The sequence below is a fragment of the Sinocyclocheilus anshuiensis genome, unplaced genomic scaffold, assembly GCF_001515605.1.
Source record: "Sinocyclocheilus anshuiensis isolate Anshui unplaced genomic scaffold, SAMN03320099.WGS_v1.1 scaffold1549, whole genome shotgun sequence".
Taxonomy (NCBI): Eukaryota; Metazoa; Chordata; class Actinopteri; order Cypriniformes; family Cyprinidae; genus Sinocyclocheilus; species Sinocyclocheilus anshuiensis.
The window spans coordinates 475,765-494,009 of record NW_015538373.1 but is presented as its reverse complement, the minus strand read 5'-3'; the positions used below and the strand labels follow the sequence as shown (position 1 = coordinate 494,009).

The 18,245-nt window shown below is 37.4% G+C and overlaps 1 protein-coding gene across 1 annotated transcript in view; it reads left to right on the top strand.

Moving 5' to 3' along the window:
• Positions 1-18,245, top strand: part of LOC107683760 (astrotactin-2-like) — a 496,105-nt gene that overhangs the window by 225,976 nt on the left and 251,884 nt on the right. Inside the window, 1 exon segment of the mRNA XM_016479817.1 lies at positions 14,139-14,240. Coding sequence (XP_016335303.1) covers positions 14,139-14,240 — 102 coding nt within the window.

Sequence of the window (18,245 nt, the reverse complement as noted above, 5' to 3'; positions counted from 1 at the left end):
AATTGAAGAAGAAAAAAAGTACTTGTGGTGAAAGTAATTAGTCTTTTAATATGTCATAAATTGATTTTTGTTGTAAATATGCCTGACAAGTTTGTTACACTGAATGACATTTTAGTGGGTGTCTTCTGTAAATCAGGGGAAAATGTATGGTATTTATTTTTTGCTCAGAAAAACAAAAAACAAAAATACAATTACATGAAACAGAAAACTTTTTATTATTTTTTATTTTCTTTGGAAAAACAACAACAATTTAAAGCAGTATTGTTTTTAACAAGACAAGCATCGATGCCACCTGGAATGCACAGAACACCCACCAGTTACAAAGCTATCTAAATAAACCAGCAAATACATTTGAAAAAAAAAAAAAACATGCTTAATACTAGTCTGTTCCTCCTCAACACATGTATTAGTGATGTTTAAGTGTCGCTATAACTATAAGGTAAGTATTAGGAATTATAAATTGAAGAAGAAAAAAAGCATATGCATTACAATTTGTGCTATGCATTGCTTGTGTTATGGAAATGAGTGACATCTCAAATATTGAAGCTTTTAGAGGAGAGGTGGGCTGTTTCTTTTCTAAGCAATCAGACTTTATTATTCAAATGCAGCTTGGCTGTTTGAGTGAGCGCACAGTCAATTACTGTTGAGTGTCAGTCATATATTTGTCAGTGCATTTTACAGAGTGCATTTGATGTCATTTGTTGAAAATAAGAAAAGAACAGCCCTGTCCATTAATATGCCTGTTCCCCTAAACAAGCCGTTAATCAAAGTTTGAAGATGCACATAAACCAGATGAGTGGAGCAGCAGTCGGTGGAGGCTGGCCGAGCCGTAAACATCACACCTGCTCTATGGGACCCATCACAAATAGCTCAGCAGTGGGCACCTATGATTCTAGAGCATAAAATGTGTCAGACATATTTGTAGTCCACTTATGAATTTACTGACCTGGCCTGGGGTGGTTGCTTTTATTGCAAGTTGTTGTCTCAATCTATTCTGAAGATTGCACTCTCTTACTGAAGTATCAAGGAGAGAAATTTAGCAATAACAATATATCCCCAGCAATTAGCAGAATCCAGTGGGTATAGAGAGCCACTGCAAAGAAGTAGAAGAAAATGGCTTCTGTCAAATCATATTTTGTGTATACTGCTCAAAGAGAAATTGCTAGGCTTATTATGTATGTGTATACAACCACAAAACGTTATATCACCTTAATAAAAACCTGCAGATGCTTCTCTCTGTCTAAAACTGGATGGTTCTTCAGCCTTATGCTTTACTTTTAGGGTCATGTTGTTCTTTTTTCTTAAAACAATTTAACATTAGTCTGTGTAAACAAAATGAGTCAAAAAAATGTAAATTAGCAAACTAGCCATCACCAAAAATGTCATGTTTCAAAGAATAAAATGTTCATAGTAGATCTTCTCATGGAGAGGGAGTCTGTTGTTAAATTTGATATCAAATTTTAAATCTCAAGCTCAGAGCCATGAGTCTGATGTAAAAAAAATTAACAGCTAGTTGTTACTCTTACTTGCTCTGCAACTATCCCTGTCCCTGTCCCAAATGGCACCCTAAACCCTCGCGGTCTTCGTCTGAGTCCGCAATTTCGTGACGTAATGCCGCTTTGACTGTCGGGTAGAAGTCTGCTGCGGAGCTCGCCCCAGTGTGGGCTCGGCAGAAGTGCGGATCGAGGGCACATAACGACCGCAAAGGGGGCACTCGCGAGCACCCTTCTGAACGTTAAAATGACGAATGGGACACCCTACGGTCTAGTGGACTTAACGGACACGCGCACGCGGCGGCCATTGTAAGTCTAAGACCACAAGTGCACATGGAGTCTTCCATTTGGGCCAGGGCCTCTGTACATTTCATACATACAAAATTTGGTATGCTTTCACCATAGGGTACAAAGTTATAGCCATTTCAATTGGAAAAGCTAATGAAATCCAATATAATAGTAATCAGTTCACATCACCCCACACACAAGATGCATGATTACATTATCTAGATATGTTGATTATTTTATTTGTCTTCTTTTAAATCTCTGGAACATGACTGGGTACTATAGTAGTAGTGATTTTGTCATTTTTCTGTATTAGATCTACCTAAGCGTCACTTGAAAGACTTTCTGAAAATGATCCAAAAACATCCCTAACTCATTGTTTCCCAACCCTGTTGCTGGAGGCACACATTTTGGATATATCCCTTATCTGACTTATCCATGTCAGGTTTTGGAGTCTCTACTGACAAGCTGCTCAAAATAATCGGGTGCATTTTATTGGGAAGAGTTTGAAAATGTGTACTCTTGGTGTGCCTCCAGGAACAAGGTTGGGAAATGTTGCTCATGCCAGGACATTTTGCTCCAACCTTCCTGACTAAAAGATTCCAAGGCCCTGTCCCACACTTCATGTTAGCTTGTGGTCTTGTGGACTTACAATGGCCACCATTTGTGTTTCTGACTGTAGGGTGCCCCATTAGTCATTTTAGGTTTCAGAAGGATTCTCAGCAGCCTTCTACCCGATAAAGCAACATTACGCCACAAAAGTTTGGCTCGAAGGAAGACAGCAAGGGCTTAGGGTTCCTCTTGGGAACTTGTCAATTTCTGACCACCGGACTCCGCCCCTTACCTGGACCTTTCCTTCCTTCCTGACCACTGCCCTTCCCTGAACCCCACAGCACGACGAGGACACCAGATCCCCTGTTTATTTTGGACACTTGATTCCCTTTTTTCTGGACACTTTGTTTATTTTCTGTTAATAAACTGTGCCTGTCGTTTGCTCCTCCCGCGACAACACACCCATTAACGTAAACTACGCCAGAGCGCGTACACGCCTCACGCACCGGAAGTCGTGCGCGTGCTCAAAGCAGTTGGACATAGTGGTGTATTAGAGGTAAAAAATGATATAAATACTGTTCGGTTTCTGGCACAAACCGATCGTTTCGTGTGTTAGGACATCAATGTGTCGTCAGGAGCCGCAGGGTTTAATTTGGATTTGTCTGTGCATGTGTTTTTTACACTCATAGACTTTGTTACCATTGCCATGCATTATAAGACTGATGGACTCCAACGGTTGGACTTAAAAATCATCAAATGTGTTCTACTGAAGAAACAAAGTCACCTACATCTTGGATGCCCTGGGGGTAAGCAGATAAACATAAAATTTTCATTTTTGGGTGAACTATCCCTTTAAGAAGAGTTCAAAAATGTGTACTGTTGGTGTGCCTCCTGGAACAGGGATGGGGATGTGATGAAAATGTTCCCCCCAAAGACAGTGCTTTTTGAAGTCCTCTGTTCCCAGATAGAGATTTAGGGATATGTCTAATCCACTGGATATTGGCTCACGTAGAATGGCAACACCAGGATATATTCATGCTCCCTACCAGACTTGTGCAGTGGCACTGCTACATCAATACTTTCAGTTTCAAAGGGCATATCAATGATGTGGAGTAGCTTGGCAGTGGTGTCCTGTGTAGTGACTTAACTGTAATTTAAGTCGTTAATTCTATAAGGCACTTTACAATAAACCTCTCTATATATATTTACTGTATAATGCAATTGCTAACATGAACTGATAATGTATTTTACAATGTTTATTAATTTTGGATATTGCAAATTTCTACATATACAAATACATTTTTAACAGTTCAGGTTGTATAATTTGTCATTGGTTAACATATTATGAATGAACATGAATTAGCAATAAAACACTAATATATTCATAAAAACATTTCACATTTCTTGAGCATATATAATTCATTGTTGATCATTGATATGATGCCTTAAATAATGATGAATTAAGTATTGTTAATAATATGAACCTTGTCAAACCATGGCAACATTATTATCCAATATTATAAACAGTTGCTTAACAGAACATGAAAGCAAATTATGTTTGTCTCAGACTATGCCAGCAATATAATAAGCAGTTTTACACAGACTATAGTGTAGGTCAATATCTAGGACATTTTTGTTTTATGTTTTTGTTTTATGTGTTTGTAATTGTTTTATTGTGTAACTTTTTGTGCTGCCATTTTGGCCAGGACTCCCTGGAAGAAGAGATTTGCATCTCAATGGGACTATCCTGGTAAAAGAAAGGATAAAAAGAATAAAATAGTAATACAATATAATTTTTTTTTCAGTATAGGTATAATCTCAAACACAGTTTATATGTCTCGGCCTCCCATCATGTGGCAGCCTGAAATGAAGATGGACACAGTTTTTGTTTTATCCAGCTGTATTTACTCAGTGCAACTTAGAACATCAAAGTGAAAGGTATAACACCAACATTTCAGAAAAATAAATAAACAAACAAACAAACAAACAAACAGAATCACTGAGTTGGAAAAAGGATTACCCCCTTGTGTCAGTATTTTATGAACCACCTTTTGCTTTAATGACAGCCTTTAGTCTGTCAGGATTTGACTCTACTAACTTTACAATATTTGCCCACTCTTCTTTGCAGAACTGCTCAAGATCAGTTAAATTTGATGGTGAGCGTTTGTGAACTTCAAGTCATTCCACAGATTTTCAGTGGGGTTTAAGTCTGGGCTCTGACGAGGGCATGCAAGGGCATTCAACTTTTTCTCCTTCAACCACTGTGTGCTCAGCTTTGCTGTATGCTTTAAGTCATTGTCATGTTGGAAGGTAAATGTTCTTCCCATTGACAACTTTGGGCAGCAGATTTTCCTCAAGAATTTGGTATTTTGCCCCATCCATTTTTCCTTCTATCCTGATAAGTGCTCCAGTCTCTGCTGCAGAGAAACACCTCATAACAAGATATCACCACCTCCATGCTTTACTGGAGAAATGCTGTTATATGTATGGTGAACTGTAGTGGATTTCTGCCAGACATCGTTTGGTGTTGAGGCCAAATAATTCCATTTTAGTCTCATCTGCCTCAGAATTTCAATGTGTGTTTTGGCAAAGCTCAGTCTGACTGCATGTGGCCTTTCTTGAGGAGTGGCTTTTTTCTTGCAACCCTCCCATACAAGCCACATTTGTGGAGAATTTGTGATATTGTTGTCACATGCACACGATGACCACTCTTTGTCATAAATTCCTGCAACTGCTTGGTCTTGGTCGCCTCTCTGACCAGTTTCCTCCTCGCTCTTTTATCGAGTTTGGAGCAATGTCCTGATCCAGGGAGGGTTTGTGTTGTACCAAATACCTTCATCTTCTTAATAATAGACTTCACTGTGCTTCTAGGTGTCATGAACTGCTCCAAGACATGAAGGTAGAGGATCCAAATGCAGTGTATTTAATGAAGGGTAATCCACAAACAGAGTCCAAAAACAGGCAAAGGTCATAACACAGGTGATCAGGCCAAACAATAGCAACAGAGCAAAAACAGACAAAGGGTTAATCCAAAAGACAGGCAGAGTAACAGGACTAGGAGCCAGGACATGGAAGAAACATGGAACAAGGCTCAGAATTGCAGCAATAACACACGCAAGACATTGCAAATAATGACAAACTGATCCAGACTTATATAGGGTGAGCAGACAGGGTAAATTAGACACAGGTGCAAACAGTGAGTGCTGATGAGTCCGGGCAAACGATTATGGGAAATTAACTAAGACGGAGCTGAAGGCCACCAAGGTAGTGCAGACAACCACCACAGCAGAGCAGATGGATCCAAAGATTCCCAGGGTGGAGCAGATGACAACCACAGCAGAGCAGACAGATCCGAAGATTCCCACGGTGGAGCAGACAACCACCAGTGCGGCGTTGAAGACCACCACGGCGGAGCAGATCTAACTTTGACAGAAAGCACAGAGAGGTTAACAGCGGCGTCTGTGGCCATAACATGATAGGCAGGAAGTTCACAGACTGCTTCTACGGCCAGGTCGAGACAGGACACAAGTTCATAGATGACCTCCATGGTCGGTTCAGGACAGGATGAGATTTCAGGAGCAGCCCTTATGACTGTGACAGGACAAACTAAGGGTTCAGAAATGGCCTTTCTAGCTGTAACAGGACAGGCGAAGAGCTCAGAAACAGCCTCTTTGGACGTGACAGGGTAATTAGAGAGCTCGGGATCGGCCCTATTGGCCATAGCAGGGCAAACAGAGAGTTCAGGAAAGGCCTCCCTGGCCAGGACAGGACAGTCACAGAGTTCAGAATTAACCACCCTAGTCGGAACAGGACAGACTGAGGGTCCACAGACGGCCTCCACAGCCGTGACAGGACTAGCAGAGAGTTCATAGGCAGCCTCCTTAATCATGACAGGACAGTCAGGGAGTTCGGGATCTGCTTTATTGGCCATGGCAGGGCAAACAGAGAGTTCGGGAGAGGCCTCTTTGGCCGGGACAGTGCAAACAGAGTGTTCAGGAAAGGCCTTTTTGAATGGGACAGGACATTGAGTGAATACAGAGGTGGTCTCTGTGACTATGACAGGGGGACTGGGAGTTCATGATTGGCTTCTAAGGCCGAGATTAATTTGACAGGGGATTCACTGACAGTCTCCATGACCTCGTCAGGACAGATGAAGAGTTCATAAATGGACACCCCTGTCTTTAAGGGAGCTGAAGCGAATACCCCCACCACCTCTGGAGGTTCTGCAGCGAGTGCTGCCACCTCTGGAGGTTCTGCAGCTGTAGCAACAGGAGCTTCAATAAACACAGAGAGTTCAGAGACGGCACTTGCAGCCATAACAGAGGCATCAGGAAACCGAGTGGGTTAAAAAATAGTGTCTGTGGTAGGATCAGAGGTGACTGGGGACACCGAGAGCTTCAGGGAAAAGTGTTGCTGCTCTCTCGGAAGGAGCTGGAGTGGATATTTCTGCTGCAACAGAAGTTGGAAAGATAACTGGAACAGACTCAGGGACAGGAAATGGTTCTGGGACCAATTCAAGGGCTGGAGTAAGCTCTGGAGCAGACTCGGGGACTGAAAGAGGCTCAGAAATCGATTCTGGAACTAGAGCAGGCTTGGGAATGGATTTGGGGAACAGGGTGGATGCTGGGACAGACTCTGGGACTAGAGTGGACTCGGAAACAGATTTGGGTTGTAGAGTGGGCGTCAACACCTCGGGAGGTTCTGCAGCACAGGCTGCCACGTCTGGGGGAACTAAGGTGGTGTGTGCGGCCCAAACACACAGAATGGCTGTAGCCATAACTGGCAGGACAGAGAGTCCATCGTCTATCTCTGAGACTGATGGCTCTGTGCCTGGGGAACTGGAGTGAGTAGCGGCCGGCAGGCCCGAGAACGTTGAAACAGTGCCGCCGCACAAGAAAATGTTCACACAAATGAAAACATAACAGGAAAAAGAAGTAAAGTTTGTTCTGAAAAATAAAATCCTCATAAATGTATGTGAATCTTGTATGTCATTTGTACTGGACATGTCTGGATAAATCTTACCAAGACATTTATGGTGATATTTTTTTTTTTGCCTTAAATTAAATTAAATTTAAAAAATAAATACATACAACCACAAACAAAAATGTATTTTATGTGATAGACCGATGCAAAGTGGCACATAATTGTGAATTGGCAGGAAAATGATAAATAGTGTCCAATTTTTTATTTTTTATTTACAGATAAATATCTGAAAAAAATTCCATAAGAATGTGGAAAAGTCCAGTGGGTATGAATCATTTTGCAAGGCACTGTACATACATACATATATTATTTATATTATCTTAGCATTCATTAATTCATTCACTACACTGTACAAAGTGGTAACCTGTAACTGATACCTTACATGGCTATTTCTACCCGATTCTACCTGAAACCCATGAAAATTGTTTTGTTGGTATAAATTAATATAGCTTGATTTAGTTGTTTTAAATAATATGTTTGACTTTAATATTTAACATTAATATTAATATGAATTTAGATGTTACCATTTTTTAAGATACTATTTAATTTTCAGTGTCGTTTTAAAATCACACTTTTCCTGTTTATTTTAGTAACAGTACATTACAGTACTGAACAGTTGTCTACAGAGGGATTGTCATGACTATAATGTCACTAAGCAGAAAATGGTCTTTAAAAAGAGGCTTCATATATGTACAGTATGTATGTATGTATTTATTTATTTATGAATAATATGAATATGAATAAATGCATTAATAAATAACTGCATTTATTATTAGTAGTAGTAGTATTATTAGTATTATTATTATTGCTGCTGCTGCTGTTGTTATTTATTTATTTATTTATGTTTGAGGGTACAATATGTTTGTGGAATAATATGAAACATGACCTTGCGATTCAGCTATACAAATTCTGGCAGAATACTAAACTACATTTCTTTTTATACACTCATCACTACGATTTATTTGCAATCATATATTTACAGTAAGTCATTTGAATAAATCTGTGTGTTCATTGTTCTTCTGCAGCAGGAAGAGGATGTGATATGAATGGTTTTGTGAAGTCCTGCAGAGGCTTGCTGAGTGTTTTTTCCCCCCTGTGCTGTTCATCATCCGTTTGACATGTTCTGTGATTGCTCTATACTGTAGTTAGGAGAACGCCTCTCGAGTGCCCTGCACTCCATAAAGCTCTGTGAAGTGTGTGCTCCCAGCATGCAATGCAATCAAGCAAAACCACTCTTTTAATTCCAGACGCTCAATAATCCTACAGGCCTTGCAAGAAAACCTGCTAAAGGGAGACTTCAGGAGCAATTTCTCCCTCATTTCATCACACATGCTAATTCTGTTTTCCCAAACAGAATTTATTTGCTGAATAAACAAGAAAACATGTTTGTTGAGATGTGAAAGGCAACAGAGGCGCTTTTTCAGTAATCTCTCTCTATTCATTGATGTTAACCTCTAAAGAAATGACCTTTCTTATTCTTCACTTTTCATCTTAATGTCTAGTTCCTCATCTCTGTTTTCTCCCTGAATTCAATCGCTTAGGGAGACTTCAGGAGCAATTTCTCCCTCATTTCATCACACATGCTAATTCTGTTTTCCCAAACAGAATTTATTTGCTGAATAAACAAGAAAACATGTTTGTTGAGATGTGAAAGGCAACAGAGGCGCTTTTTCAGTAATCTCTCTCTATTCATTGATGTTAACCTCTAAAGAAATGACCTTTCTTATTCTTCACTTTTCATCTTAATGTCTAGTTCCTCATCTCTGTTTTCTCCCTGAATTCAATTGCTTTGATCCTGCGTTTCAAGTATGTTTCCTAACGCACAACTAAACTAGATTGGACTTTGTTTGAGATGGAGGTAGATTTGTCTGGTAATTGGGTTTACCGCTGCAGGTTTTTCTTTATTAGCATGTGATTGTGTTTGGGGTCCTCGAGTCGCAGGCAGACAGCAGTGTTTTATTCCTCAGACCTTGAGTAAATCATAACACACACATGAAGTCGTACTTCTGTTCTTTCATTACACCAAATGTACAGTGATGTATTGAACATATTAAGATATTTATTTAGACTTTCATTTAGAAGTTTTAAAGAAATGCATGGGCACATTAAATTGATCAAATGTGACAGTGCAGACTTTTTATAATATGTATAACAAACAAAAATCTATTTCAAATAAATGTTTCTTTTTTATTTTAATCTGTTTTAATTTTCTATTTATTAACGACTTATAAATATTTCCACATAAATATGAAAAAGCAAAGGTGTTTTCAACATTAAGAATAACAATTATTAAGCAGCAAATCAGCATATTAGAATGATTTCTGAAGGATCATGTGACACTGAAGCTACAGCTACTTATTTATTTTATTATTTTTTTAATCAAATAAATGCAGCCTTTGTGATCAGAAGAGTAAAAAAACTGTACAAACCCCAAACTTTTGAACAGTAGTTTAAGTGGTAAAATAAATAAATAAACAAATAAATTAAATATTAACATAAAAAGATGTTTTCTTTTTCCACATGAACATTTCACCATAAAACAGACAAACCTGGAAGAGAACTGGGTTAAATACAGTAAATGCAATTGGTGGGCAGACATTCTGAAGGCCACAGAGCTCAGGAAAATTGTTCCAATGTTATTCTTTGTCAATATAAAATACAAATTATGTGTAATTGGTTGTGAATAAAATTACCTGGCCTGTCAGTGATACAGCAGATACAATCGTTTTCTCTGGACAAAGAAGCAGTCTTGGAGAGACTCTTACAGCTGTGTAGGATTTATTATCTGTGACCCTGGAGCACAAAACCAGTCTTAAGTCGCTGGGGTATATTTGTAGCAATAGCCAAAAAAACATTGCATGGGTCAAAATTATCGATTTTTCTTTTATGCCAAAAATCATTAGGATATTAAGTAAAGATCATGTTCCATGAAGATATTTTGTAAATTCCCTACCGTAAATATATCAAAACTTAATTTTTGATTAGTAATATGCATTGCTAAGAACTTCATTTGGACAACTTTAAAGGCGATTTTCTGAATATTTAGATTGTTTTGCACCCTCAGATTCTAGATTTTCAAATAGTTGTATCTCAGCCAAATATTGTCCTATCCTAACAAACCTATTTTTTCAAACCTACAAATCCTATTTATTCAGCTTTCAGATGATGTATACATCTCAATTTCGAGAAATTGACCCTTATGACTGGTTTTGTGCACCAGGTTCACATTTCATACTTTTAATAGGTAGCTCATTATAGCTGCCAACTTAAAAAAAAAAAAAGAAAAAAAAAAATGTGCATTGCTTTTTTATTGCTTGTATACTGCACAACATGTTGACTCCTGTGTAAGTTGCAGTGTTACTGTTGGATGTCTGGACCTGAAATTTAGAGACTTGACCTGTAACTTTAATTGAATGCTCCTGTTCTGTAAGGTAATAATATTTAACACAGTTGACTTAAACTTTCCTGTCTCTTCCCTACTTTTCAGCCCTTAAAAATAGACTGTAGGATGTGTTTGGTGCTCATAACATCACTTTTCCAAGTCTACGAAAAAAACCTTCCAGAAAAAGTGGTATAACTGACTGTGGAGAAAACAGTATCTGTTGGAATCAGGAGTGAGTTGAGTCTCTCTGCATGCTTCATGTAAGAGGCCTCATTTATGTCACACAAGGCGTTGGTTTTGGAACAGAGAGACAGAGAGAAAAAAAAAAAAAAACATTAGATTTTTAGAACCAAGCATCAAGATACTTTTTACACCACAAATGTGCGACAGCTTGAGAAGTAGCTTTTTTAGTTTTGCTTGGTGTGATTGTTTAATGAGTGTGATTGTTAGCTAGAGAGAATGAACAAAAATCAAATCATTTGGTGGGCACTTTAAAGCTATATATATATATATATATATATATATATACATACACTAGAACTGTGCTGAAACATAGTCATATAACAGTTTTAAATAAATAAAATGCAAATATCTATTGGTAGCATTTCCAAAATTTCAAAATGTCTGGAAATATACCCTATGTTATATATACGCTATCATGTCTATAGAAATTCATACTGAAAAATGAGTATTTTTGAAAATCCAGGGGTGTAACGATACACAAAAATAATGTTTTCAGTAAAAAATATGTTTTTGGTACAGCAGTGTGTTTGTGTGTATGTGTGTGTTAAACAGTGGTTTACCGATTAAACTATGGCTCTGTCTTTAAATATATTCATATTGCAGCAACTGGCTGCAACACTATCTTCACACTCTTTATCGTGCTGTTATAAATGGGGAAAAAATATTTAAAGAGCTTCCACTTTTGGATCCAAAATATTGGTAACACTGTTCTTTAAGATCCAATTCTCACTATTAACTACGACTTCTGCCTCAATAAGCTCCTAATTTGCTGCTTATTAATCGTTAGTAAGGTAGTTGTTAAGTGTAGGTATGGGGTTATAGGATCTAAAATATGCTCATGCAGAATAAGGCATTACTATGTGCTTTATAAATACTAATAATATGCATGCTAGTTCATAATTAGAATTGGTCTTTAAAATTACCAAACTTTAATATTGCAAAATGTATACTGTCTACTTCTGTTTGATGTGCATGTGTGCGCTGGTGCTCGTTCAGTAAAATCTATGTCTAACGTAGACTTGCTTGCTGTCGGGACAAGCCTTTATGCACAAATTTCCAACATTTACAGATAAGGATTTAATCGTGAGATGTAAGTTGTGTGCTGAGGAAAAGCCTGAAATGCATTAAGCAGCACATGTATCAGGAGGACAAGCTATTCAACTATATGCTTATGAGAGAGTTTGAAGTGCTCAATATAAAACATGTCATGTCATGTTAAAAGCGCTGAGCTGTTAGTATGACCAGATCTGTTTCAAACGTATCCTGACACATCACAGACAAATCATGAAGAAATGTTTCACAACTGCCATTCTGTTTTATTAGGGCCATTAAATGTTGAAATCCAAGGTGACACTGAAAAGTCTTTTTCAAAGTATGAATATAAAACATAACACTTGTTTGCATCTAGAAATATTAGTATCTGTATTTAGTTATTTGCTCATAGTTACTTTGTTCAGCCTTTACCAGCGCAAGTATCACTATTACTGTTCGGAGTACAACTCATCAATACACAACTTGAATGAATGAATGAATGAATGAATGAATGAATGAATGGGGCCCCCCTCGGTCCGTTCGTGATCGTGTTTCGGGGGGTGGCTCCCCTCGGTCCGTTCGCCGCGGGGCCCGGTGCGACCGCACCAGTTGCACCCCCCTAAGGACGGCCCTGCTCAGGACAAATAGTGAGCTCTTCATTCGTTGTCATGGTAGTTAACGATTTATCATTGTTTAATTGGCTCATATATGTCAAGTTAGATCATGTTTTATTATCCTTTGTTAACAACTTGTTAAACATACCTAACTAATGTAAAGTATTTAAACCAGTAGTAAAGGAGTTGTTAATGGTTATCAGGAGTAAATAGCTCTCATTTTAAATTGGCTTACAGAAAATACTAAATTAAAACCAATAACCAACCTTTATTAGACATTAATTGCATGAAGTGTTCCTAAAATATAATAAAATAGAAAAAAAAAATATATATATATATCTTATTTTTATCCCAAATCCTAAACATAACCACTTTTCAAAACATTAAAAAAGTAATAGGCAGAAAAATGTACAGTGACAATAATTACATGAATATGTAAATATTGTATGTTTTTGTGTCTATACAAAGGTATGTTACAGAAAATACATGCAAATACTCATGAGATCAAGTCATTTGAATATATCAGTTAGAGGTAGGATACAATGAGTAAAAAACAAAGGGTAAAAACATTATTGAATGAATGAATGAATGAATGAATGAATGAATGAAAGGGTAACAGCACTTTCTAAAAAGTATGCAGTGACAAAGCACTTCTAAATTATTTGAAAACTATTAGTTAATAGTTAATTCATAGTTTATAAACTTTTGTCTCTACATTGGTAATACATTAATATGCTCTGGACCAGGGCCGTCCTTAGCTGACGCGGGGCCCGGTTCGAGGTAGGAAGCGGGGCCCCCCTCGGTCAGTTCGCGATCGCATTCCTTGGTTCCCCTCGGTCCGTTCGCCGTAAATGTATTTAATTAAACCTTTTAAGTTGCAAACATTATTTTGTTGAGTTCAATTGATACAATAATGTGGATCATTACATCAACTAGTTAATAGTGAGAATTGGTCCCTATACTAAAGTCTTACCAAATTGTCTTATTGTGTAGGATAGGACTGGGTAAGGAGAGTAAATGTTTAAATTAAGTGTTAACATTAATATGCGCTGGACCAGGGCCGTCCTTAGCTGACGCGGGGCCCGGTTCGAGGTAGGAAGCGGGGCCCCCCTCGGTCAGTTCGCGATCGCATTCCTTGGTTCCCCTCGGTCCGTTCGCCGTCCTTAGGGGGGGGTGCAACTGGTGCAGTCGCACCGGGCCCCGCGGCGAATGGACCGAGGGAGACCCCCCCTCCCCGGAACGCGATCGCGAACGGGTGTCTATACAAAGGTATGTTACAGAAAATGCATGCAAATACTCATGAGATCAAGTCATTTGAATATATCAGTTAGAGGTAGGATACAATGAGTAAAAAACAAAGGGTAAAAACATTATCAAACTCTTAATAAGCTAATTAAAAATAATAATAATTAGTAAATTACTAGTGACAATGAATGAAGAGCTCACTGTTTGTACATATCTTATAAATAAATTATGAAAACGATTTATAAGTGTATAAAATGTTTGTGACAGATGTGTGAGATGACAGAAGTGTCTGTGTGTTTTTGTGTGAAGCTGGAGGCGTGTTGGGCCGTCAGGGAGATTCTGGATCTGAAATGGATGATGACACTCAACTCAAGTTCTACACGGAGCACAGGGGCCGGCGCCGCAGCAAAGGTAACCGCCTTCGTTTACCCAACATTCACTTACGTCATTCGCTTTGCACATGAAACCGTAATAGAGATTCCCAACCACTGCCAAGTCTCATAACACACGGGTGTGTGTTCACGGTGTGTGTGTGTTCACTGCTGTGTGTGTGTGCACTTTGGATGGGATAAACGCAGAGCACTAATTCCGAGTATGGGTCCCCATTCTTGGCCACATGTCACGTCACTTTGGTATCTCTGAAAAGCCCTGAATGTGCTCTGTACAGGACATCCAGACTTAAAACTGTGGCATGTACAGTCTCAGAGAAATACACCAAAATATAATGTCCTCATATGAGGTCACAGGGTCTCAAAAAATGAATCTCGTTTAATTTAAAAGATGAAGTTTAATGAAGTTTTTTATTTTTTTACAGTGTGTCTGAATATATTTGTGCAAACTGAATATAATGTTTTCAATTAAAATATATTATTCATAACTCATATTCACAATGATATTAAGTCTCTTTTCTAAAAACTAGAACAGTATCATTCCATGTGAAAAACGAAATCTAAGCACTTTTTCAGGTTAAGCATTCCTCTCAAAGACTTACCCAGCTAACTAAATGCCATCCAAGGGGGATTTTGTTTGAAGTCATTTAAGTCACATCAGGATCATAGTTCACTGTATGCTTCTTTCTGAATCTTTTTAATCTGATTGCTGTTCAATGTCACGCTGCTGTATAAACACTGCGACACATGCTGATGTGATTTCACTTCACAGATCAACCTGAGCTGCTCGATTGTTTTTACACAAATAAAGTGGAAAATATTAGTTTTCTGAAAGGAAAAATATATGAGCATCTTGGGACACTGTGAAAACTAATTCATGATGATATGACTATGTGGCATTATACAGGCCTCCGGTGGCCAAATGTGTTGCTGCTTTGTTTACATCCAGAAGAGAAGAACTGGAAGAAGCTGCTGCACACTTCAGAGAAAACATAAGCTCCTGAACATGTATCCTGTATGAGACGGAGAAAAAAAAAGATTCTGAAAAATAAAAATGAACTTTACATAAATGGAGTACAAGTTAAGAAATGAAATGCTTCCGAGAAGTAATTTTATTTTTCTGTTTCAACAATACATTATTGAAAGGAGGTGCTTAACATTCCAACCTCAGTATTCTATAAACTTTTATTTGTATTTTTATTTTATTTTTTACTTTTAGTTTTATTTTATATTATTGTACATTTATTTGATGCATAGTTACCTAGCCCATGTTGACAACATACCGTTTACAACCTTGATTTGATTTAATTTAATTTTATGTTAGATTATAGTTTATCTAATATATCAAAAGAGCATGGGGATTATGCTTTTATTGCTTCAAAAACGTATGAGGCACCAATATTTACCCTATGTTTGGAAAGTGACACTGATTAAACCGGGGTTATTACTGTTAACTAAAACTACAAGTAAATCAATCAATCAATCAATTAATCAAAGTTACTTAATGTTAATGTTGCTTAAAAAATGTTAATTTAAATAAAATAAAATACAAATATTTTTGCAAGGCAACATATCTCATTTCCATTTAAAATACTAAAACTAATAAATACAAATGAATACAATCTATATAGACATAAAAAATTAATAAAAGTGTCAAAAACTGACAAAAAAACTATTAAAATAAAACGTATGAGGCACCAATATTTACCCTATGTTTGGAAAGTGACACTGATTAAACCGGGGTTATTACTGTTAACTAAAACTACAAGTAAATCAATCAATCAATCAATTAATCAAAGTTACTTAATGTTAATGTTGCTTAAAAAATGTTAATTTAAATAAAATAAAATACAAATATTTTTGCAAGGCAACATTTCTCATTTCCATTTAAAATACTAAAACTAATAAATACAAATGAATAGAATCTATATAGACATAAAAAATTAATAAAAGTGTCAAAAACGGACAAAAAAACTATGAAAATATATATAAAATATATATATATATAAAATTTAATTCAAAATATGAACAAAGGGTATTTAATGATATTAAAATAACACCAGTTTAAACGTCCACTAATGTTAAAGTGGTGGTTCATGAATCAATGCAGCAGATCACATCACAAACCTAAAGGAACACATCAAACAAAGCCAAACTGGAAATCGATATTTTTGGGAACAAAGATCTCTCAATGCAAAGCAGCTCACCATGTCTGCAGAAGTGGAGGAGGAGGAACAATCAGTCACTTCCTATTGTTATTTTACCAGGGATGAGAGACAAACAACTCCTGATAGAGATGATTAGCCCAGCGTGTAGCATCAGAGTCCTGCAGTCACACTCATCTATCACCAGCTTTCAAAATGGCCCGCTGAGAATTCATGATGATGCACAAAGCGGGGCATCACAAGAGACAAACATCACTCTCAGTCTGTTTAATCGCACAATGATGAATTTAATACCAAAATATGAACTATAAACTGTAACTGTGTTATAAATCCCAGTGAGCTGCGTACCTGTCAAAACACTTTTTCCCATACTGCGTGATTTGTAAACTCATACTCTACATTTTGATGTTTGCATTACATATGTTTGGCTTTTCTGATGTAGTAAACGTGCTCAATAGTGCACCTGGTACAGCATTGCACTTGTGATTTGAAGCGCACAGGTACGTGTCACATGAAACATGAGTTACAATAAAAGAGCTCAAAGGCTTGCAGAAGCAAGAAAGAAATAGCATGGTTGCTTCAGCAAATGTGTTTTATCTCACATTTGCTTTTGTTTACACTATACGGTTAGGTTTAGTGAAGTGGTATGTTATTTTCAGACGTGATACAGCAACCTTTTAGCACCACTCACCAGACATTTTATTCCCAAACTGCCACGATCCATACAACAGCCAATGTAATAAAACGTTGCAAGATTCATGTTTACCTGTTTCAGAGAAAATAAAACATGTTTATCTCCACTCGCTGGACATTTCACTTTGACAGTATAGTGAAACATGCAAAAATCAACATAATGTTATATTTTTTGCAGAAATGTTAAAAATATATATATTTTTTAAAACATAATTCAGCAGAGGCAGGGATACATAGACCAGATGGGGGGAAATCCCTTTGTGTTTGTACAGTAAACAAGTTGTGTGTGTGAGATCATGAAGACTTGAATTTGGCTTATTCAGTACTCAAATGTTATACCTGTCTATGCAGTACAGTGGAATATAAGTTTAGTATACAACCCCTATTAATCAAACATTTATTTATTTATTTACTTATTTGGCTATTATTATTCTTATACCCTGTCTCTGGGGGCTGAGCCCCCCTAAAATGAAAATCCTTGAATCGCCCCTGCTTTCAGTGTTTTCTATGGGCATTCATATAAACATTGTGTGCGAACGGGCTGATTTCAGACGGGATTTAAGTGGGATTGGTTTGCAGTAGGCGTTTCACAGCTTTATTCCATCCTAACTCAAGGTGAACCCATATAACTGTCTTCCACAAACGCTCTACTGTCAACAGCCTTACTTTGAGCAGAAAATAATTTACCCGCATATACGTGAACTCGTGGCGCACATGCGATGCAGACAGTTCTGCAGGGAGCACTCACTCTTAAAGGGGCCACATCTTTTTTACTCGTTACATTTAGTGCAGTGATAGTGAAGAGTTTACGAAACATTATTTTTACTAATAGTTAAAGATAATTACGAATTAGTTTAATATATAAAGATACAAAAAATATATAATAATTAAGGTAAGAGGATATGACGACGATATCTATTGAGTGACAAAATGTAACTATTTGCTGAGGTCACCTGAGCCTGAGTCAGGTGGTTGCTGGGACGCGCCTTCATCTATCAGCTTACAATGTGATTCCTGTTTGTAATGACACATACAGTGCACATTTCCACCTAGGTAAGTTTGAGCTATATTGGCTCAGACACTGTCGCGCCCAAAAGTCGCTCTTCATTTGCATAAAGTTGAAGGATTCTGAACTTTGTCGTGATGCTGGACACGCCCCATCCATCGCC